General features: G+C 41.3%; 1 protein-coding gene across 2 annotated transcripts in view; it reads left to right on the top strand.

Moving 5' to 3' along the window:
* The window catches only part of arrdc1 (arrestin domain containing 1), a 38,744-nt gene extending 14,891 nt beyond the window's left edge, over positions 1–23,853 (top strand). Inside the window, exons 2-8 of one of the 2 annotated variants that reach the window (XM_022768041.1) lie at positions 6,447–6,557; positions 12,848–12,898; positions 17,165–17,319; positions 17,739–17,921; positions 18,341–18,517; positions 19,314–19,776; positions 21,024–23,853. In XM_022768041.1, coding sequence (XP_022623762.1) covers positions 6,447–6,557; positions 12,848–12,898; positions 17,165–17,319; positions 17,739–17,921; positions 18,341–18,517; positions 19,314–19,776; positions 21,024–21,088 — 1,205 coding nt within the window. In that variant the 3' untranslated portion in view covers positions 21,089–23,853. The remainder of the gene's footprint in view (positions 1–6,446; positions 6,558–12,847; positions 12,899–17,164; positions 17,320–17,738; positions 17,922–18,340; positions 18,518–19,313; positions 19,777–21,023) is intronic. The other variant, XM_022768042.1, reaches the window with a different exon arrangement.
* Positions 23,854–24,144: the final 291 nt, after the last annotated feature.

Genomic DNA, 24,144 nt, shown 5'->3' with positions numbered 1-24,144 from the left:
ATATTTAAAAAAAAAAAAAAAAGCTAACCTATACAGCTATGCATCGACTGTCAGTAGATGATTACTAGTGTAGGCATGTCATCCAAGTTTTTGGGTACTCACTATTCCCTTCGTCAAATTGAAGTGGAGTGTCAGATAACCTGATGTTCTAGGTCATAGTTTGATAAATGACCACAACGTCACAGGTTGGAGTCCTTACTCATTCATCAACATAACAGATGCTGTCCTACTGTAGGCGGTAAGCAACGAGGCGATAAAAACTGGATGGACATAAAAAATAATTCTCAGCAAGGAATCACTGCCAAAGGAGAAAAATCTAATCACTTGAAGGCTAATAATTTAGATTTTACAGATTGCTGAGATGGTGGATTCACACAGGATAAAGAACATGGATGACCTCTGCTGAAGTTCAGGGTTTGGTCTTGGAGTGTCTGTGGTGAGGTGTGGAGACACTTTTTATTCATGTCTGGATGAACGTCTCCTCAGACACATCATCACCACTCCTGGTCCATCTGGCCATGTGATTGTGGAGTGTCTAGCTCATTACTCAGCCACAGACAGCCAGTCTCTCTGCCAGAGCAGCCCATCTCTTATGACACAACTATTCACTATTCAGCTCTGCTGCTGCCGCTCTTCCTGCTGCTGCTGCTGCTGCCGCTGCTGCTGGGGATATTAACAGATTACCCCTGCACTGACCTTTCGTGGGCTGAGCTCTTCACTTTCCCACAACAGACAGCTGTAAACAGAACCTCGTCACAGTAATGTCTCTCCTCTGTCATATTTGTGCAATTTTACAATTCTATTGTTGCTTCTGTGAAGTGTGATGACTCCAGAGAGCTCAGAGGTTGTGTTAATGTGGAGTGTGAAGGTATTATTCTCCTCCATGAATGAGGCAGATGGCTGCCGGAGCAGATTGAAGGGTTTAATTAATGACCAAATGAATGGATGCGACTGGGACTGGCTGAAGGACACTGCTCCGTTTCGTTTGCCACAGATTTCAGTTTTTGTTTTTGCCGGCAGCAGAGGTCCCTCCCTCTTCCCCAGATCTGTGCCAGCAGTCCTGCCGGTGTGGAGAGCGCAGCCATCTGCCACTTTCTCTCTGTGTGTGTGTGTGTGTGTGTGTGTGTTCTGTGATGCCAGCACAGGAGCAAAGGATACTGCGTGGGTGTGAGCTGTGATTGGTCAAACACAGTCTGTGGCATGATATTTTTTACATCAGAGTCTGTTTATTTATTTATTTATTTTTTGAGTAGCGACCAAATCATGTCTGTACCACTGTGAAAAAACTATCGTGCAGGGCTGGGCAATATGACGACAACAGGTTGACATTTTGTTATGAAGTGATTATCCCTAATATCTCTGCTTGTATTTGACCATTGTGGGAATATTGGATTAAAAGGAGGATTTCATCAGTGTGATGAAGTACCTACCTTGATATTAGAGCTACACAGAGCTTTAGCCATGTTAGCATCATGGCTCTCGGGATGTTTATGTTGTTCAGTCCACCGCTGTCGTCCAGACTGAAGTATCTCAACAAATAGCTCCACCAGCAGGTTGAGATTGCTGTGAGGCTTCATGGTGTCCTTAAGATAAATAACAGTGACACTGGTGTTATCCTGACTTTTCTCTTACGCCACCATGAGGTTCACATTTTTGGTCTTGAGTGAAATATCTCTCTGGCTATTGGATGGATTGTACTTTGGTTCATGACCAAATACCTGCAAACAAAAGACAATCTCAACTGCCTCAGCTGTACTTTGTGTTTCGTGGTTAGCAAATGTTAGCATGGTGACCATGGTAAAAACTACACTCCACAAAATCAGCATGATGGGATTGTTATTGTGGGCATGTTAGCATGCTGCGTTAGCATTCAGCTGAAAGCACTGCTGTGTCTAAGTACAGCCTCACAGAGCTGCTAGCGTGGCTGTAGACTCTCAGTCTTGTTTTCATTATCATTTAATCTGATTTTGTTTTGATTCATTGGTGAATTATTTAGTCTACTAAATGTTTAGTGTCAAAGTAGAAGAGATTCTGCTTATTTTGTCAGTTGAACCAACAGAAAATGTATTATACCCTGATATCTCAAACCATCTTGAAGTACATGTACCATGATTTATTCATATCTCCCACCATTACTGTCAAGTCAGTACAGAAAGTTTGTTCCAAATCCTTGAAGTGATTTTTATTTTTGTTCTAAGTTGTTAGATTTTACCTGATTTAAATCAGTGTTGTTCATTTTATATTGTATATGGTCGCGATGCATTTGAGAAGTTTGGTTCATTTATTTATTTATTTATTTATTTATTTCAGATGGTTAAAAACAAAAGAGGTTTTAATTCATACTGAGATAAAGAAATTCTATCTGTCTGTCTATTGAGATAATACTGGGCCTTCTTTGTGTTTAATCCTCTGGCTTCTGTCACAGTCGTGGCGTGTGTGTGTGTGTGTATTATCAGAGGGTTTCCATTTCCTCGCAGAAAGATCAACAGAAAGACATGAGGGATAGAGGAGAGAGAGAGACGGGCTGCGTTCATACTGCAGATCTGTTCCCTTCTGCTCACTACAGCATTTCGTCGTTGCAGGTGCACTGTTNGCCAGTCTCTCTGCCAGAGCAGCCCATCTCTTATGACACAACTATTCACTATTCAGCTCTGCTGCTGCCGCTCTTCCTGCTGCTGCTGCTGCTGCCGCTGCTGCTGGGGATATTAACAGATTACCCCTGCACTGACCTTTCGTGGGCTGAGCTCTTCACTTTCCCACAACAGACAGCTGTAAACAGAACCTCGTCACAGTAATGTCTCTCCTCTGTCATATTTGTGCAATTTTACAATTCTATTGTTGCTTCTGTGAAGTGTGATGACTCCAGAGAGCTCAGAGGTTGTGTTAATGTGGAGTGTGAAGGTATTATTCTCCTCCATGAATGAGGCAGATGGCTGCCGGAGCAGATTGAAGGGTTTAATTAATGACCAAATGAATGGATGCGACTGGGACTGGCTGAAGGACACTGCTCCGTTTCGTTTGCCACAGATTTCAGTTTTTGTTTTTGCCGGCAGCAGAGGTCCCTCCCTCTTCCCCAGATCTGTGCCAGCAGTCCTGCCGGTGTGGAGAGCGCAGCCATCTGCCACTTTCTCTCTGTGTGTGTGTGTGTGTGTGTGTGTGTGTTCTGTGATGCCAGCACAGGAGCAAAGGATACTGCGTGGGTGTGAGCTGTGATTGGTCAAACACAGTCTGTGGCATGATATTTTTTACATCAGAGTCTGTTTATTTATTTATTTATTTTTTGAGTAGCGACCAAATCATGTCTGTACCACTGTGAAAAAACTATCGTGCAGGGCTGGGCAATATGACGACAACAGGTTGACATTTTGTTATGAAGTGATTATCCCTAATATCTCTGCTTGTATTTGACCATTGTGGGAATATTGGATTAAAAGGAGGATTTCATCAGTGTGATGAAGTACCTACCTTGATATTAGAGCTACACAGAGCTTTAGCCATGTTAGCATCATGGCTCTCGGGATGTTTATGTTGTTCAGTCCACCGCTGTCGTCCAGACTGAAGTATCTCAACAAATAGCTCCACCAGCAGGTTGAGATTGCTGTGAGGCTTCATGGTGTCCTTAAGATAAATAACAGTGACACTGGTGTTATCCTGACTTTTCTCTTACGCCACCATGAGGTTCACATTTTTGGTCTTGAGTGAAATATCTCTCTGGCTATTGGATGGATTGTACTTTGGTTCATGACCAAATACCTGCAAACAAAAGACAATCTCAACTGCCTCAGCTGTACTTTGTGTTTCGTGGTTAGCAAATGTTAGCATGGTGACCATGGTAAAAACTACACTCCACAAAATCAGCATGATGGGATTGTTATTGTGGGCATGTTAGCATGCTGCGTTAGCATTCAGCTGAAAGCACTGCTGTGTCTAAGTACAGCCTCACAGAGCTGCTAGCGTGGCTGTAGACTCTCAGTCTTGTTTTCATTATCATTTAATCTGATTTTGTTTTGATTCATTGGTGAATTATTTAGTCTACTAAATGTTTAGTGTCAAAGTAGAAGAGATTCTGCTTATTTTGTCAGTTGAACCAACAGAAAATGTATTATACCCTGATATCTCAAACCATCTTGAAGTACATGTACCATGATTTATTCATATCTCCCACCATTACTGTCAAGTCAGTACAGAAAGTTTGTTCCAAATCCTTGAAGTGATTTTTATTTTTGTTCTAAGTTGTTAGATTTTACCTGATTTAAATCAGTGTTGTTCATTTTATATTGTATATGGTCGCGATGCATTTGAGAAGTTTGGTTCATTTATTTATTTATTTATTTATTTATTTCAGATGGTTAAAAACAAAAGAGGTTTTAATTCATACTGAGATAAAGAAATTCTATCTGTCTGTCTATTGAGATAATACTGGGCCTTCTTTGTGTTTAATCCTCTGGCTTCTGTCACAGTCGTGGCGTGTGTGTGTGTGTGTATTATCAGAGGGTTTCCATTTCCTCGCAGAAAGATCAACAGAAAGACATGAGGGATAGAGGAGAGAGAGAGACGGGCTGCGTTCATACTGCAGATCTGTTCCCTTCTGCTCACTTCAGCATTTCGTCGTTGCAGGTGCACTGTTGATTTCTGTCAGAGGACACATGCAGCCCCAGTTTGAACTCAACATGACTTTAGTGTGGAGTAAAAATGATGTTATCTTCTCGACGTTTGAATCAAGCGTGAGAGGACAATAACATAATTTCCTGCACCCTGAGCAGTGGCACAGGAGAACATGTTGATTACCTTCAACACTTCCACTGTGTTAACCTAATCTACTAAAACAACGATTTGATTTGATTTGCTGCCACTCTTGTTCTTTAACAGCTCTTTGTCCCTGTGTTGCTTCTGCTCATTTAAAGCTTTTTTTTTTCCCAAATCAGCCTCTCCTGCATTTTGGCAGGCAGCCTCAGACTTAAAGGTCCGGTATGTGACACTTTTCCTGTGTTTTACTTGAAGTCTTGATATCTATAAGAAGAATATAAGAAGATATATTTGTTATTTAAGTACTAAAAACATCTCTTCCTCTTCTCTGTGGGGTTCTAGCAGGAACAGGGCTTTTTGTGTGAGTCTCTGAGCCTCTCTTCTGATTGGCTGACTGTGTTCTGGGTGATAGGTAAGGGATCATGCTGCTGTAGCTTGGTAAAATTCACCGGTAAATGTAAACGGCAATGGTCAGTCAGCGCTGAAATGAGCCACACAGACATTCAAATTCAGACAAAAACAAACTTTAGCCTCTGGTCTGTAATATTACTCTCCGTGGAGAGGCTGTGGAATGATGTATTGGCTTCCTGACATACAACTGTGCAGCGTTTCCTCAACATTTTTCTGTCTTGTAGCTTGTTAGCTCTGTGATACAATGAACCGCTTTGTGTTGTGCTGTTAGATAAAGCTAAAACAACAGCAACAACACAAAAAAGGTTTGACGGTGGGTCCAGTTGGGTCGTGCTGGGCGGTGACTGTAAAGCTGTGACATCACAAAATTATGGAAGTCCTGATGGCTCGTTTTAAGGCAGTTTCTGAATACAGGCTGTGTGCAGGTACTTTCACCGTATTGATATAGAACCTAGACCTGCTCTATAATCCTGGACATCTCACTTTTTACAATATGGGACCTTTAAACAGACTTGAAAACAATGGATTCTGGTTCAGTTGATCCTGCTGGAACGTCAGTAATCTTGATATGACCTCAGCTTTATCTAACCTGTTGCAACATCCTCACCATCATCATCCCAGCTAAATGTTTACGCAACATGACCCAGTGGGTGAAGCACAATCAGTGATGCGATCTAAACCAGTCAAACCTGAAGTATCCAGGTGTTTATTCAAGGTTGCCTCTTTAGTTTCACAGCAGCTCCTCCTCATCTCCTCCACCTGTTGTCAGACACTATTCACAGCCTCTTCTGACAGATTATTTACCACTGCAGCAGAATGCACATTCTAGTAGCAGAGGCCGATAATGATTTAGTGAGACGTCTCTCTTTGTGAGTCATTCTCATGCTAATCAGTGTGTATTGTGCTGCTGGCCTGTATTTTTCACACTACGGTGCCCAAACTGCTTAGACCCAGCTGCTCTGTTAACATATATATTTAATGTCACCATGTGAGCCTCACAGAGTGTGGCCTTAGACTCTTTGTTTCTTTTCCCCAGATAAAATGAATGACGGTTGGACAGTATTTTTGGGTGTAATGCTATTCTGTGTCCTGAAGAAGATTGTTTATGAAGATAAAACAAGATAGGACAGGTCACAAGTGCCAATACGTCAGCATGCACAGAAAATAGAAATAGACTGGACGATTAACTGATTATGAATGAAAACAATGATTATCTGCACTCATCAAACATCAAACATGCAAATTTTCAGACACTTCTCTGACTTTTTTTTTCTCTCCTCGTCTTGCAGCAATCAAGGTGAACTGTCAGGGCTCATGTGGGATCTCCAACAAAATGAATGACGCCTCCTGGAGTCTGGAGGAGCAATACTTCAACAGCACGCTGTCTGTTGCTGATAAAGGTGATGATACTAAAAGCCTGATGATGTTATTTTTAGAGTTTTCTATTGGTTGCACAGTATGCCTGATTATTGAACACTCCTCGTGTAGGATGCACCTACTTTCCAGGGAGCAGTTAATTTTTGCACAAAATGTAAAATGGCTGCCTGTTTGGTAAAAACATGCAAAGACACTGGTTTGTACCTTTTCATCACTGTCATGTGACTGTGCAGGGTGTCTACTGATATCCTGCATATGTAATAAACAAACTGATTTATCTCTCTCATCTGAAACACTGAAATGTCAGAAAAAGTCAGAAGTGAGACATGACTGATGGTTCCCGCCTCTCACCTCATTTGGTTTATGGGAAATGGCTGCAGCAGCTTAATCTCACAATGGCAGCAGCAGGTTTTTGCAGCCCTGTAGTGAAGAGTTAAAAGCGTCAGTCAGTCAGAGTAACAGTCTCCTGTGGGGATGTTGCATGCAGCCTCCCTCTCTGTGAGCTGTCTCTCTGAGGTGAGACATGGTTATCAGTGTCCAACAGTGCCTGAGGAGAAGGTTGGACTTGCTCCACAGAGAGCAGGTTTAATGTTTTCCTCCAGTCTCTGGGCACCATCCTGCCCTGCAGCTGTGAGGCCCCGCTCGCCTGCGGAAGCGAGAGCTTACAGGACCTTTTGTTGTGAGCGTGATCTTCCATCTTTTGTATGTGTTGCTGATACCGCTCACAGCCAGAAGCTGAAATGCACTGTGGGTGTGTGAAATCTGTTATATATGCAAATCAAAGTTAATCATTAGAGCGTGTAATCCACGCTGGTGAAAACACCACGAAGCGGCTCAGTGTTTAACTGTCAGGACTGTTCGCTTCAACATGTGGTTTACACATCAGTCTATATACTACACACTATATACTGCTGGGAAGTACATTTATTCAAGCACTGTACAGAAGTAGAGTGTTGGGGTGCTTGCTTCCTTCTATTGTATTCTGCTTTACACTTCCACTCTATCATATTTCAGATGTCAATATTGTACTTTTTACTTTTTACTCTACTTATTAACTTTACGTACAAACTATGGTGCATTATAATAGGTAAATGAAATTGCCCAACAGTGTATAAAGTGCTTGTTATAATCTTGTAAAGTAAAAATGCAATGCACCTTCCCTCACATGGATCACAGATCTAACACTGGTGCACAGGATCAATGGGCTGAAACCACATAGCTTGTATATGTTTTCACTGGGATTCTCTCATTTTTATACCAACAAAAATGTATGTCCAAATAACTTCAATGATATAATAGCACAGAATATTCACATAACTTCAGGTGCATTTTTGAATGCTGAACTTTTACTTGTTTTGGAATTTTTTTTTCTACTGAGGTGTTGCCACTTGCACTGAAGTAAAGGATCAAAACACTTCTTCCGCCACTGGAAAATACTGCAGAAGATTTCTATTGAAAGTAATTTATATCAAAGAAATTGTTGAAAACTGTCAACAGTAAGTCAATGGAAAAGTGTTTCTGGATATTTCATTGTTTTGAGTACCACAAGCAGAGACAGATGTTTCAGAGGGGAGGTATCTGAAACCTAGAAACTAAATGCATGGTAAGACACAACCGGTGCAAGTGAGAAAACATTTTGTTTTTTGGTTGTTTTTTGTGAGGAGGATGAATTGCTCCTTTAGTCACAAATTTGACTTGTGAATAAACTAAAATGTATTGTTAACTCCACTTGTTTACAGTGTAACTATGTCCCTGTGCTGTTATCATGAAGCATTTAAAATAAGTTAGTGCTCTGCTCCATGTCAAGATAAACTCGTGTGAAGTTGGGAAGTGTAAACAGAAATAAGATTGAGAAGCTGGGGAAAAAATATCCTTGATATTTAGCATTATTTAAAAGCTAATGCTAATGTGAAATCAAGAGTATTGTTAGATCATATGTACAACAGGAACAAACATGAACACAAACACACCTGCCTCACACAAAACTAAAACTACTGACATACTACTATATTAACTATGTGGATACAGGCCTCGTGTAACTGTTTACAGGTGGAACTATTTAGGAGAGAAAAATATGTTCATTATCTGCGGGTGACAACCTGCAGTAAAATTTTACCAGAAGGTGAAACATTAACATTTTTAATGGTGCAGACCAACAGCACAAAAGACTGTAAACGGCCACATAACGAAAGCTGGTAATTAAGTTCTGGTAAATAGTTAGTTATAGTTTTAAAAAAAAATAGTTAAATTAGATTTTAGGCAGTATTTCAGTTCTTGTACAGTTGCGTGTGTTGAGATAATATGTGGTATTCCATAAGTTTGGTTTCTTTTGTTGAATGAAAACATTTTTTTTTTCACTCATTTATTAAAGTTTAAAGAAAAAAGTAGGTTTTTGGTATTTATAATGAACTGCAGGTATTCATCTGCTGCTTGTTACAAAAGTGAGCCAAGCAGTGAAAAAAACCAGCTGTAGTCACAGTCAGCGTTTATGATCTGACACGCTGGTCTGAAATCTTCTGGTGTGCAAACACTTTGTCGTAAGAAATATGAGAAAGGAAATATTAACCCGAAATGCTTCAGATAGGAAGATCTTTGAAGCAACAGTAAAATGCATTCAACACCTCAGTACTCACATGAACACACAGAACACACTGTAAAACACCAGGCACATCCAGACAACATAAATGATTCATTACACACCCGCCCTCTCTGCTCCCCTTTATCTCTGACATTTTTCCGGATCCCATTCTCTTCCAAAAATGGGCTGCTCTGCCCCCAAGGGCTGAGCAACACAGGGAGAGGGAGACAGGAAGGGTGACAGAAGACCACTACACACACACACACACACACACACGCACACACACTCTTACACAAAGCAAACGACACTCGCTGTGGCTGACTGATAATGTGGTATGCCACAGATGCTTGACGAGTGAAGACCAGTGATGTCAGAGTCCACTCTCCATCCTGTCACTATTGTTGGTTAATGACCTTCATAAAATGAGGATCTCCCCTCCACTGCTGGAGTCTGGTCGTGGTTCCACTATAGACTCTGTTAGAAACCGACAGCTTTATATTTAGACCATGCGTGAGGCAGACCCCACTGTAGCTCATCCAGTGTTGTCATATCTCACATTATTCATTGATAATACTTTACACATCTCTGCACAAGATGTATTTGTTTGTCATGATGTCAGGAGTAAAACCACTGCAATATCGTCTTTCAGTTAACTTTATGAGCACAGACTTTCAGTAGCATTATTACGTGATTGCTACATTGCAAAATTCAAAATACAAGGTCTAGTATATGTACGGTGGCTGTGAAGTGCAACTAGCAATGACAAATGGGAAGACACCAACAGATCAAAAAACACAACAGCAAAACACAACGTGCGTCCAATCACTAATGATCCTTGTTGATTAACAGCTTTTCCAGTACAAGTTAATGTTGTTGCATTTTCTGCTTTGTGGTTGGGATTTGTTGTTTTCCTATTTGTCACTGGGATGTCCTATATGCCACTGTGTTTTTTGATTTGTTGTTGTATTTTCCAATTAGTCGTTGTGATTTGCACTTCACAGCCACCGTATACGTGTTATCTTGGGTTTATTTATTTCATTTAGACAACATAAGGCAAAAAAACAAAACAAAACAAAGTCTAGAAAGAACTGAAGTTCAGACCTTACATCCCGACTGTTCCACTCGCTTCTCTAACTCACTCATTAAGGGATTTTATTCTCAGTCCTTCTGAACAAGTGAAACATTCCTGCGGTTTGTCATATTCTAAAGGAAATGAGTTTGACCATTTGTAACTAAACAAAGTTAAAGGACAGAGAACCAAACTCGCCATGCACAGCCTGTATTAGCGATCAGGTGCCAAGTTAAAGGACAATTCATTTATTGGCATTCAAAGAACTACAGCTCCCATGGAGAGTTTCCAATGTGGCAGTGCACATATGTCATTGTAAACCGTGTTGGTTTCTCTCCAGATTTTTAGCTGTAGTCTAGGCTGTATAAAAACTGTCTACTCAGTTTTTTCTCTGTCCCTCTGGTGTAATAGTCTTGGTAGAATTGCTTTGAATTGTCTGTGATGTGATGTGTTGAGGTTAGGTGGATACCCCTGTACGGTTAGGGTTAGTATACTGAGGTTAAGACTCTCTTTAACAGCTCACTCTATAAAATATCTCATCTAATCTGATCATGTTTTAATCACTTTCATTCATCATGTTTCTAAAAAGTTTTTTCTCTCTGTACCTGTAATCTTAGCTCGGCTCTCTACAGCTAGTAAGTAAATGGAGTGGCTGTTGCACCTGCACAGACCTGGTTCAAACCATGACTGCTTCCTCTAGAAATAAACATGATGCAAATGAACACACACACACACACACACACACACACACACACACACACACACACACACACACACACACACACACACACACACACACACATACAGTCTGAGCACTTCCCCTCAGGAAACTGAGACCAACGGTAACGGAAAAGTTTGTGCCAATCTCTAATGAGGTGAGACGTGTTGCTTTCTGGAAGAATTTAATTGGGCTGTCAGCTCATCTGGAGAATTATTAACCGGGTTTCTCAAGGTGCTCTCCGTGTGTCAGGGATGGAGCGGCCCTTATTGGTGCCCTACGCTCTTGTTGTCTATTTAACTGACCTTGTGAAGTGAACAAGTATGAAAAATCTTTTTCACAGTAATTAATGTAATTGGTGCAGCAAGAAGCAAAATTAAATTACAGAGTTACAGTACATGACATTTCCCGGGTCCTGTTTTCATCTCTAAGATTTATTTTTTAGTGTGACACACACGTACAGTATAATGTGTAATGTACTTGGTAAGATATCAGTTAAGATATTTGTGGCTCTGATATATCTGAGATCTCTGTGAAATTAGGATTTTGTGTTTATGAAGTAATTGTGGTGTAGTTTTCTGGTAAATTTAGAAAACACAAAGTTGTGAAATTGCTCTGTGGGCAGAGTTACTGCAGCCAGATGGTCTCCTATCTGAGCACTGCAGACAGTATAATAACCAGACAGTGTGTGAACAACTGAGATAAAAGAGCTGATTTTTCATGGAAAAATGTACTTAAGTTTGAGTAGCCTATGTGTTATTTTAAAGCACCTCTTCATAGTTCACAGCACTTCCTGTTGAGGCCCTCAGAACGCAGTGAGTTCTGCTTCAGTTTAGCCTCTGTTGTCTGATAACATCAGAAATATAAAGTTTGCAGAGGGATATTGTTGCACTTTAGAGAGGTTTGCTTCTCTCCTCTAACGTCATGTGTAAAAATACATTTTAATTCTGTTTTTATTTGGGGGTTTTTTTGTGTGTGTGTTCATATTCCCTTGTGTCTCTGCATGAGATTCTGTATGTTTTTTTGTTCATGCCAACATCTGTAAACAAATGCAATTACAAGGCCGAAGCCAACAATCAATTGAAAACACTAACAACTGCTGTGTGTGTATCCAGAGCCTGATATGTCGTATTCCACGGTGCCGATGTTGTTCAAAACTATTGAAAACACATCAGTGAGCCACACAGTTGCACTGGGTTCCTTCATTACAATCTGCATTACAATGCTCACTAGAGCACCAATCTGCAACATTTTCTGGTTTTCTTTAGAACTACAGTTCCCAGCTGTTCTATGAAATAACTGAGCCATTTAAAAAGTATTAAGTAACTGTTATTAAACATTTCTGGTAGGACCCAGTGGGCTTGGGCCCTATAGCCACAGCCTGGGGTAGACAGGGTTGTGGGTTTGTGTTGACAAAAAGAAAAATGTAGAATAAAGCTAAAAGGACAGACTTGGCACAGTGATGCCGTCCCGTGTCGTAACAGAGTAGAGAGCTGCACTCAGTCTTGGGTCGATCGCTGCTGTAAATCATTGATTAACTTTGCTTTGAAAAGCTCCAACTTTGCCAGCTACATGTGTTGGGTGTCATGCAACCAACAGTTTATCACTTCCTGTGACGCAAGCTTGGTGGTTTCAGTTGCTTGTCATTCACTACAGAAAGACGTCTCGGCTCAGCTGTCTTTGAACTACAAAGCCTGTTTGTCTCAGAAACTCCATCCCAGTGGGAAAGTAGGTGAGCCCCACAGGCACGGCGCCTCACCTGGACATCTAATGTTGACTGGGGCATATGTTTTCAAATAAGAACCTGTACACACACACACACACACACACACACACACACACACACACACACACAAACCATGTGAATAATCACCATATGTGCACCAGTAAATATCAATTGCATTCTTTTTTTCAGTCTGTGTCACTAATTAACCTTCCTCTTTTACAGGAACTCTGGCGGCAGGCGAACACAGTTTCCCCTTCCAGTTTCTCATTCCAGGTGAGTGTAACTGCTCATTCCTCCATGACAGGGGCACACCCTCAGTTCCCGTAAGTGTTTTCTCATGGACCTCCTTTATCAGGAGGCCACATGACGTCAGCAAACGGGGCATGTAGGCGTGACAACCTCTGATAAGATGGTCTGATTTTTCTAGTTGTGCACGTGTAAAGTATTCAGCTCTTTGCCCTTTGTCTCGGACACAAAGTGCACACGCACATGTGCTGTGATGGAAATGTGTCAACAATCATTATAGTCATTATATTATACAGTTGTAATAATTGGGAGGAACATGCGAGTTGTAATGCCTCAACACATCCATGACAATACACTACAAAATCACAACCCTGCAAATAAGACAGAGATCAGGTGAACAGACACACACAGTGCAGCGTCTGTCTGGTATCTTACACTCTCTCAGGCATGGGCTGAAGCACAGGGTGGTTAGGGTTATTTATAGTTCTGTCTCCTGTTGTGCAGTCACTGTTTAATTGGTCTTCATGCCCCCATGCTTCGCCCTCCCCTCCTTTCGGGCCCTCAGACTTGAGAGCGTCAGCACAGGGCAATGTTAACTATCATGTAGTGATAATTGGCTCACTGGAGAATCATGTGTGTCCTACTGACCCCTGCTGGTACGGCAAACAGACTGACGTACTCTTGTGTGTCATTAAAGTAGACTTAAAGAAGATCACGTTTTATGGAGAGGTCATTGAACAAAAGCTACAATTTTACTGTCTTGGGAAGGTTGTATTTCTTGGAATGACAAGTCTATGTACAGTATGTACAAGTATAATGACAATAAAACTGAAATCAATTGAAAGAAATGTTCAAAAAAATCTTGCAAATGTAAAACGTCCTTGAAAAAAACTGATTGAAACTGAATAACCTGAATAAATCGAACCAAAAGACAGTACCAAAAACACACCTCACGTCATTTCATATGGGCAAGTCATGTAGTTTAAAATCACTTTCAGCAGTTACATGGGAACACTGAGCAATGTGAGAGCAATTCCTAATCAGAGACTGAGAGATAAAGACCTTAAAGCTTGTTTGGATGTGTGTTAACATGTCTGCCTAGACAGTAATGGTTCAAAGTTGTTTTTTTTAAAGGGAGTAAAAAGTGAATAATTCATGAACACCCTTCACAAATACTGAAAAAGTAGTTCTAGCGCTTCCATGTAACACAGCTGTGGCAGGTACAGCAGGTTGTTCAGATATCACAGAGTTGTTTTGGATGTGTTCAGCTCAGAGACAGTAAAACCCAGCCTTCCCCTCATGCGCAGGCCACCATCAGTGAAGTGAAGGTGCTACATGAATGCAGTCAGTCCACTAACCTTGTGACTTATCGTAATGCAAGTAATGGGTGAGGTGAACAGTCTTATCGCTCTGTTTGATCAAAGCAACTACAGGAAACTTACGGTGTTTTGTAAGAACTGAAAAAGGCTGTGTAGAAGCCTTCATCACTCCCATATGTACTGCCAAGGTCAAACTGACGCAGTCGCATGCAACAGCTCTGCAACAAATCCTATTTTAATGATAGTTGTAACATTCAGTTTTTGTAGAGACGTTGTTGATTGTGCCTCGGTCATTTTAGAGGCAGTGGATTATGGTGCTGTTGAATGTTATTGTGCTGTAACTGGTATTAAGCCTACCCTCACTGATGAAGATAAGCATGAAGTTAAATCAACACCTCTACAATAAAGTTTTGATTAAAACTCACCATTATAACAGGACTTTTGCGTTTTAGCAAGGTGTATCTAATCAACTGCCCAAAGCTCTGTTTGTCTATGTAAACAATAAACGCAACAGTTAAGAATAACCACGAATAATCAACAGGCACAGAATATTAGCAAGTAGTTTGGTAGTTGTATATCTGTGATCATGTCAAAGTTTAAAAGTATAACCAGCTGAGGCCAGATACAATTTTGTTATTTGCATAAAATTGTCAATCACAGATGAGCCGACCTTAATTTTTTAAAATCTATTTTCTCCATAGAAATGGTTTGAATGTTGCTGGACATGGTGGGGTTCAGAGTGTGTTTTTTTTATTCTGCTGGTGCTCAAAAGCTCTTAAGTTTGCTTTTGGGAGAAGGAACCTTTGCTGCACATTGTCAGTGTCAGTCGAGGCATCAGATGTTGTTCTGTCCTGGTCATTCCTCACTAGGGGGAAACCAGTACAAGGACACTCAGAGAGATAAATGAGGTTCCACAGAAAGGTGGATGGCGTCTTTCCAAAAGGACATGAGATACGAGTTCAGGAAGAGAGGAGAGACGAACAGAAGAGATTAAAGTCAGTCGCTTTTTAGATACACTTTAAAAGAGTGCTATCAACTTTTATCCTTTTTGGATGAGCCCCTGCATAGAATGTAATTCATTGTTGCTTTTATACGAATAAGATGAATGAGCAGCTGATAATCTGATTCCACAGCCTCAAAGTCCACAGATATCCTCCCGTTTCACTGTTTATTTCTGAAATTAAACTGTCGCCTGTGATACACTTTAACACATGAGCTGTGAGGAGGGTTTTGGACGTGACTATGTTATTGGCCTCTATACCCACGATAGGATAAGATATAAGATGTAAGATAAACTATTGTAGGTGTGAAATGTGTGCTGCTTCCGCCGACAAGCCAGACCGCTGAAACCAAAGTCTCACCATCAAACTGATTTTTCTCTCCCAACAGTTTATTTTTCTATTTAGTAGATAAAACTCCTGCTTGATGTGCGCAGCTTTGAAGTCAAAGTGATTTTTTTGTGGCGCTGCTGTGACCCAGAAAGCACTGGTTTGGTGAAGGTGAAAATTTAAACCAGACTTAATTTAGATTAAGACTGAAACATTACATTCAGTGGCAATGCTAATATGCTGATGTTCAGCAGGTAAAATGTTTATCGTCTTAGTTTGACAGGTGACCAAATGACACGTACCGTTACCATGGTTAAAATCACTTATTTCTCTGGTTTGAGAATTGTTGGAAAAAAAATATTATATTTAACATTTTTAGACATTTTAATGTGAAAAAGTAAAATATTAGAGCTTTAAACTACAATATTGATAATGGACCTGATGATGGCTCCTGAGAGGAACATTAATGCCTGTGCTAAATATCATGGCCATCTATCTGATAGACTTTCACGAGAAAGCACACATGCGAAACCTCATGGTGACATTAGAGGAAATGTCAAAGGGTCATCAAAGTCAGTAGGATACATTTTCCTGGAACAATGACTTTTAAAACAAATTTAGCTCCGTTTGTCGTAGGTGTCTGGACATCTTTCTGCAAACCAAGTGCTCACGAGGTTCCTAGACACACAAGTCCTTCCCGAAGAGGAAATGTTAGGGGCTGCCTGCTGAAATGAAATTAGCATCTTGAAGTACAATAGCAGCTCAAAAAGTCAGAGGGAGGTCTTTGTCTGTCCTCAGAGGAGCGAGTCAGGCCACACAATCTTCAGCCTAATTCAGCAGCTCAGTCTGGGGTGTGTCTCCGGGGAGAGTCAGCCTTGTGCTTCAGTCTGTCCTCTGTCAGTCCGTCCACTGCTCTGTTTCTGCTGCCAAGCTGTCTGCAACAAAACAACAACATCCATCCTCTCTCTTGGTTAATTCTTATTGACAGCAGCAGCAGCAGACGTGTGCCTGGAGCAGCCACCAGCCGCGCTGACATTAACATCTGAATGAGGATGAAGGGGAAACAAGAACAGTGCCACACTTTGTGGCTCAGCTTTTATTTCTGACAACACATTAATCACCTTTCTGTACATCCTGTTTGGTTATTTATATGCAGATTGTTTGTGCGGATCATGATATCAGAGGAGGTTTTGAGTCGGATGTGTTTTGTATTTTCTCCCCTGGCTCTGAGCGTCTCTCCCCTTCTGTGTGTCAAACTGCTTTCTCCCCAAGTAGTTATTTTTATCTCACTTCTTAAATTTCCTGCCCTCCAGTCTTTCCCCTCCCTGTTTCCTCCTCTTCACTGTCCTTTGCTTGAGTCACATAAACAAAGTCCTTTTTCCATCCAGAACGAGATGTGCAGGGATCAGTCTGAAGGGCTCCCTACAGCTCCGATAGGGGTCTTCAGTTTTTATCTCTTCTCCCTACCAATAAAAATAGGGAAATAAAATCACTTTTAATTTGTGCTTGATTAATCTTGCTTTTAATTTTTGCCATCTTCTGTTAAAAATGTTTGTGTGTTGGTCATGACCTCACCAGAAATGTCAGGTACTGTCCTCTGTGTCACAGTAATGTCTGTATTGTCCTCGTCCTTCCCCTCTCTTCAGTCGCTGTCCCGACTTCCTTTGAGGGACCATTTGGGAAGATTATTTACCGTGTGAGGGCCGCCATCGACACGCCCCGCTTCTCTAAGGACTACAAAGCCCAGAGGCCCTTCTACCTACTCAACCTCCTGAACCTCAATGAGGTGCCTGACATTGAAGTAAGTGTTCGGTGCACAAATCTGCAAACTCATTCGTCACCTTGATGCTCTTTTTATTCCTTAACAAAGTTAAATCTTGTTGTTCTGCTCTGCCGAGTAAACCTGGGCCTGGATTGATACCGTTTTTTTTATATAATCCAGAGAGAGGAGGCGAAGAAGGGACCTCTAATGTACTGTATCTCTTTATTTGATCAGCCTGTGTCTTGATCAAGGCTTATTTGATTTCATGGCAGAGCAGCATCTAATTCATTTTCTCCTTTGCTCCATTGATTTACTGACTTATCATTCACTCTCTTCCCGTCATGGCTGTCAGTTTCCAGATACTTAACAGGAATAGATTATCAGCACAGCATCAGCTAATGAGGCTTCTTAATTACCAACGACGCACAAACATTTATCCTGCGACTCTGTCTCTGCAGCATTCGAGTTCTGCTGTGACCACTAAGAAATTCACCTACCTCCTGGTGAAGACGGGGACCCTGATGCTGAAAGCTCGCAGCGACCTCAGGGGTTACATCCCCGGTCAGGTCATCAAGTTAGCCACCGAGATCCACAACAAGTCTGGGAAGGACACGGGATGTGTACTGGCCAGTCTCATACAGGTAGACACTGGACTATTGAATCTAATGAAAATGAAGGAAAGTGGAGATGAGAAAAGATGAGAAAACATTTCCCCAGCTCTCCAACCAACAGATATGTGTCTTCATAGTCTTTGCCCTATCCCATTTACCATTATTATGACCAGAGCCAGTGTGCACTGCCCCCCGGAAATTTCCATTTCAGTAGGTATTGACCTTTCAGAGATGTATTATAAATCTCTGCTGGAACTCTGCAGCTTCAAACATAATCGTTCATGGAACTAATCCTTTCATGCGCCCACATAAAATCACTCTACAGTGAGAAAGGTTTTCTCCATCCATTTCAAAGGAACAGTTTTGTCTGCAGTAAGCCAGAGGTGGGTGAAGTGGTTTGAAGTCACTCTCATATCTTCTTATGTCGGCGTTTTTTTTTTCCACTGCAGAAAGTGACCTATAAGACCAAGCGGCCTTTGTTTGACCTGCGGACCATCGCGGAGGTGGAGGGAGCCGGAGTGAAAGCGGGAAAACATGCAGAGTGGAGGGAGCAGATCATCGTCCCTCCTCTTCCTCAGTCAGCACTAGCCGGCTGTAGCCTCATAGATATAGACTATTTTATTCAGGTCAGTGTGTGTGTGTGTGTGTGTGTGTGTGTGTGTGTGTGTGTGTGTGTGTGTGTGTGTGTGTGTGTGTGTGTGTGTGTGTGTGTGTGTGTGCCTGTTATTATGCTAGGTTGATGGCACCTTTTTAGGTTTGCATAACTTCAGCTGCTTCTGGATTCTATTTTGACAAACCAGCTCTTGACACACTGATGAGTAATATCTTTGTTTACTGTTTTCACTGCCTCTGGATTCACTGATTATTCACCAGTGTCTCTTTGAAGGAGCTATTTGTATGTTTTGCTACATAGCCAGCGTTAGCAATAACTGTTTACTTACAAGTCTAGAGGAAACATTGGGAGTTCAGCATCAACCTCTTGTCTCTATCACATCTTTTCATCTGCTGAAGTTAGCATGCTAACCAGCTAGATTCAGCCTGTCTGGTCACTTTCCAATAGCAATTCACTGTAGCCTCCAATCTGCCATGAAGATTTAGCGCTGCTCAGAGGGAGTTATAACCTCTTGTCCTTTAAACACAACTATGCCTGAAGCTCTTGTCAAGCAACAATCAACACCACCTGCTCCTGGCAAAAATACATGTTCAGGTGCAGAGAAAACTTAAAAATAGCCCCTTTAAAAAATATATAATAAATGATAAAAAGAGATTTAAAAAACCTATTACCTATTTTTTATGACCCAAAATAGATACTGAGTTCAAAAAGATGATTTAATTGATTATAATGAGCCCTATCGGTAATGCATTGAAATAAAATCTAATTCAGGCCAACACTCCCCTCCATAAATTCTGTTTGTGTTACAGGTGTCACTAAAATCTCCAGACGCAGTCGTCACTCTGCCCATCTACATCGGGAACATCGCTGTGAACTTGTCTCCATCTAGGACCATTCCCTCCAGTCCAGAGCACTGCGGTGCCACCATCGCACCCAGAGCTGCAGGGGTGACCCCCAGTGCTCCACCGGCAGAGGAGGAGCCAGAGGAGGGTTTGTGTGCGGGGGGCCTGGCCAGTGAGGAGATCCCAACCAAGAGTCACTCTCAGCAGGATCCGTCAGGTCAGCCGGTCACCATGTCCCCCAGCGCCTTCAGCCACGCACCAGGCGCAGCGCTGCCTCCCAGCCACAGACGACCCGACGCGTCCGCTCCACTCTTCTGCGTGTCCACGGGGGCCACCATACCTTTCTTCACCGAGGGAAACGTGACTCCTGTACCCACTTCCTGTTCTCTCATTCTCCCTCCAGAGTACAGCAGCTGGGACTACCCTCATGGTTCGTTATCCACTTAACCTCACACACTGACACACGGGCAATCACGTTCACAGATTCACACAGGGACACAGACACATAGACGGTTGGTGTAATGGCCGACTAGATATTCATGTCACACTCAATAGTTTGAATACCGTTTTTATCCTTTCACTCTAGTCAAATCAGGCAACAAGTTGTCTGAAGTTCACTCTTTAAAAACTGATAAACCCTGGCTGATGGTGAGTCCACAGTCAGTTCCTGTAATAGTGTTTTTATATGTCCTCCTTTTAGGTAAACCTTAATTAGTAATCTCACTATCACCATGTTACATATTGAACAATAGCACACCACAGCTGTGGATACACAGTTATAACACGTGACCTGTGTGGGTGTCCATTTAAATTCTGCAATGCAGCTCTCTGCTCATGGAAAGATCGTGACAATAATAAAACTGGTCAAAATGTCTTGGAAAAAATAGAGAGTATTTTTTTTTTAGTGTGCAACATTACCATCAGGACGCTGTTTGACCTGTCGTCAGCCCCCAACATTCGGTGTTTTCCACAATAGCTGGCAGCTGAAATTACAGTTCTGTGAAGGGACAACGTTAAGTTGTCAACGTAGGGCTCCAGTTATGTTTTGTAAATGCTGCAAAGGTCTTATTGTGGTAAGTGCTCGTGAATGCACAATAGGCCAGTTAGTGAAGATAACTGCTTTTAAATCAAGTGTTGGTTGGCATGACACTGCAGGGGCCTCCACACGCATGACTGCTAAACCAGTGAGACTCACAGCAGCCGAACTTTAATACATGTGAGTTCATTAAATGTGGTTGCTGCAGTATTTACACTTGAGATTCAATAATCACATAATATGTAACCTGTAATAAATCTATAGTAACCACATTGAAATGCTGTAGTTACTCTTTCATATCAAAGAATCACAACCACATCAAGCCCAGGTTGGGATCAGGACAGTGAAGCCAGGTTACATGAATTGTGTTGACTCATTCTGTAAACAAGATAAAATCACTGTTATTTTGTTAATTCTGCAACATATTCCATTCGTTTTGTTGCACTCTTTGTCCAGCACAGTGGTCTCTCTTTTATTTATGGGCAGAAAACCCTCAGACATGTTTCAGCCTTCAGATCAGCTGATGAAACAAACTCTGTGTAACAAATATTCACTGACTCACAGAAGCTGGTGGGACAGAGGCTTGGAAGGGGGAGTGGGTCTTTACTACAGTATGATTGATGTTTGTTTGTGTGTTACAGAGCCCCCACCTTCTTATGAGGAAAGCTGCAGTAGCGCCAACTCCAGTTTCAACAGTAGACAGTAGAGAAGAAGCAGGTGATGAAGCATCATGGCCACACCCACCCACACCTGTCTGCACTGGCCTCTCGACAAATCAGGACAATCAGACGCACTTGGGTGATAGAGGATGGACAGTAACACCCCCTCCCTTTTTTTCTTCTGTTTGTCCTGTAATAATTTAAAAAAAGGGATCATATCTTATATTGAAGAATTTTACTTTCACCTCATGTCCCTGCAGGTGGTGTCAGACAGAATGGGTGAATATCATTGTGCCTAAAACAAGTATTTTGGATTGTCACACAGCATTTACAACATTCAGTGATTGGACTTGTTTCCTTCTTGGGCCGGGGTAGATTCTGTTCTGTCTTTTAAATCGATTGTTACATCTGTGATGCCTTGAAAATGATTTTGGCCAGCTGAAGGCTCGAGTTTGACAAGACCAATCGTTAGCCTTTTGTGTGCACTTGCTATTGTGGTACACTGCTGTCCCTGTGTGTGTGTGTGTGTCTCTCAGCTGTCCCCATCATCAGCAGGGCAGAGCTGTCCTCATGCAGGGTATCGAGAGGAGAATTTACAGCCACAGGTCCTGTGCTGTCTGTGAAACGTATTAAAACCCCTGTGTGCAGCATCTTTTTTGTGATTGTTTTAATAGAAAGTCATGTTTTTTTTCTGTCTCCTGCACACAGGGGCTTTAAAGAGAAATAATGTCTCAGGAAAACTTCTCAGTTGTGTGACTTGAAACACGGGTAGCTCTAAACAAAATATTCAAAATACTTTTAAGGTTTTTATGTGTTGTTGATGTGATTGTTTTATTGACACGGATTATCCAATAAGTTAAATAATTAAAAAACCCTATCTTTCTGTATAAGATCGTTCCTGTTGAGAAAATGTAAAATTCAACACACAGAGGAGCACATGCACTGACATGCTCAGGCTCTGAAAGTAATAAATAACTTTACAAATATAAATATGCTTTGTCTTTGTGCCGTCACCCTGTGTTGACTCATATAACTGAGAGTTTTTGCTTTGAGACCAGTTTTGTATTCAGGGGACAGTTTACCTGCAGTGGGACACAGGACTGTAGAACTGGTGCAGTCTGACTCTGCCCTCTTGTGGCCATTGCCGGTACAAACTTTATCTCAACCTGGTTTTGAAACTGGAGCTGAACATGATCAGCCGTGCAAACTGCGATGCTTAACGGAGTCCCTGCTTCTGCAATGCACCAGCTGAGGCCATTTTATTTTCTTGCAACTGTCTGTTGAGCAGAACTGACAAATTTAGGTTTGAGATGCGTAGATATGTTGTTTTGAGATGTGATGTTTTGCATCCTCTTTTCAGTCTCTGTAGGGAAGAGATTGTGTCTTTTTGTTTTTCCTCCTCTCTGTTGCCTTAATTTTCATTTCGTGTTGCATTAGTGTGAAGAGAATCCTCTGAAATTTCCATCAGTGCAGATGATGAACATACATGTGCACGACGCAGCACTTTTTGACAGTTTGAGTGTATGGGTATTCTGTGAGTGTGCACATCTACTGTACATGTGTGTGTGTGTATGAACGTGTGTGTAAAATATAGCTTATTTGGATGAGATGCTAACTTACTCAGCAGTCTCTACATAGATTCCTGATTCAGTATCTGTGTTACATTGTCTGTTAGAGACATTTTTATTTTTCTGTGTACAAGGGCTGAGTGAACATTTCCAGTGTAATCATAACAAGATATGATCTTATCATGTTATTCGTCTACAAATTAATTTATCAAAATGATTTAGTGCAGTTTTTGTTTTGCGCATATAAAAAAAAAATTGGTCTCATGTAATGCAAAAAGTTCAGTTTTGATTGTTTTATATCTGACTTTGCATAAATTTGTCTTATTGTGTCGTATATTGATCACCCAGGCCCCAGCCCAACTGTGTTGTAAAACAATCAGCACATATTTGTTGTCACTTTCCCGTGGGAAAATAATGCCACTGAAAATCTTAAGCACAACTGCTGTACTAAATGTTTGTGTGACTATTGACGTGTTTGTCTTATTATACCCCGTTTAAATACAATCTCAAATCCAAGTCAAGTTAAGATTCAAACCTGTGAATTTTTTTTTTTTTTAATTGCGTTTTCTCCTGACTGCAGATCATGTTGCCACGTTTTGTCCAGAATCCAGAAATTTCCACAGACAAACTGCTTTTACAGTTAGAAATCTAAGACTCAAACTATGGTATTCTGGCTCTACTATTGTGAATGCATGCCTTAAACAGTCTGGATTCCCACCACCCCTTATAGGAGCCTTTGATGGTCTCCCCTCTTCTGGGTTAGGGAGGACATCAGGACATGCTCCTGCAACTCTTCCTGTCCCGCCTCCTGTGGACTGTGCTAAGTGCACTTGATGTATACAAATGTAGCTTTTAATAACAGTGAGGACAATGGACCTTGGACCTGTCAAACTTGTTTTTTTATTCTTGTTTTAGAAAATATGTGCAATTCCTCTCATCTTCATGAACGATGCAGCAGCAGCAGCAGCTTGGTTCCCTGAAGTAATTTCACGCTGCCTTTATCAGTCCTGATTCTGTTGAATTCTTTTCCACCAAAAGGTACAATAGCTTTACAGTATGAAGCCCAACTTGTTCTGTTTTTATTTCATCCTCCCCTCCTCACATATTGATGAGTTGTGTCTGGTTTTGTATTTTTCTACTTGTAAACTGTTTACAGGTGCAGTATGCAGATACTAATGGTAGCACCTCAACCATTCAATGTAATATTTCAACTTGCAGTGCAGAATCAAAGTTGTACTGTACAGTATAACAATAAAATTATATGACATGCGTTTTTGTTGTTTATGTTGACAGTCAGCTTTGTGGTTATGAAATGGGAGCATGCTTCCAAAACTTTTCTTTCATTTTCTTTACTGAACATTGAGCATTATAAAACAGGTAGGTTTTATTTGTAAAGCACCTTTCAACAAGGAAAAATAGTGTACAGATACAACTGATCCAGAGCCAGATCTAAGTATGAATGCTCAATAATTTATGTGAAATGGGTGTACAACAGCAGGAATACAGTGGTGACAAGTTCACAGCTGTCATAAAAG

The sequence above is a fragment of the Seriola dumerili genome, unplaced genomic scaffold (genome assembly GCF_002260705.1).
Source record: "Seriola dumerili isolate Sdu_G_001 unplaced genomic scaffold, Sdu_1.0 BDQW01001387.1, whole genome shotgun sequence".
Taxonomy (NCBI): Eukaryota; Metazoa; Chordata; class Actinopteri; order Carangiformes; family Carangidae; genus Seriola; species Seriola dumerili.
The sequence above is the reverse complement of the archived record's forward strand: the minus strand, read 5'-3'. Positions and strand labels throughout refer to the sequence as shown.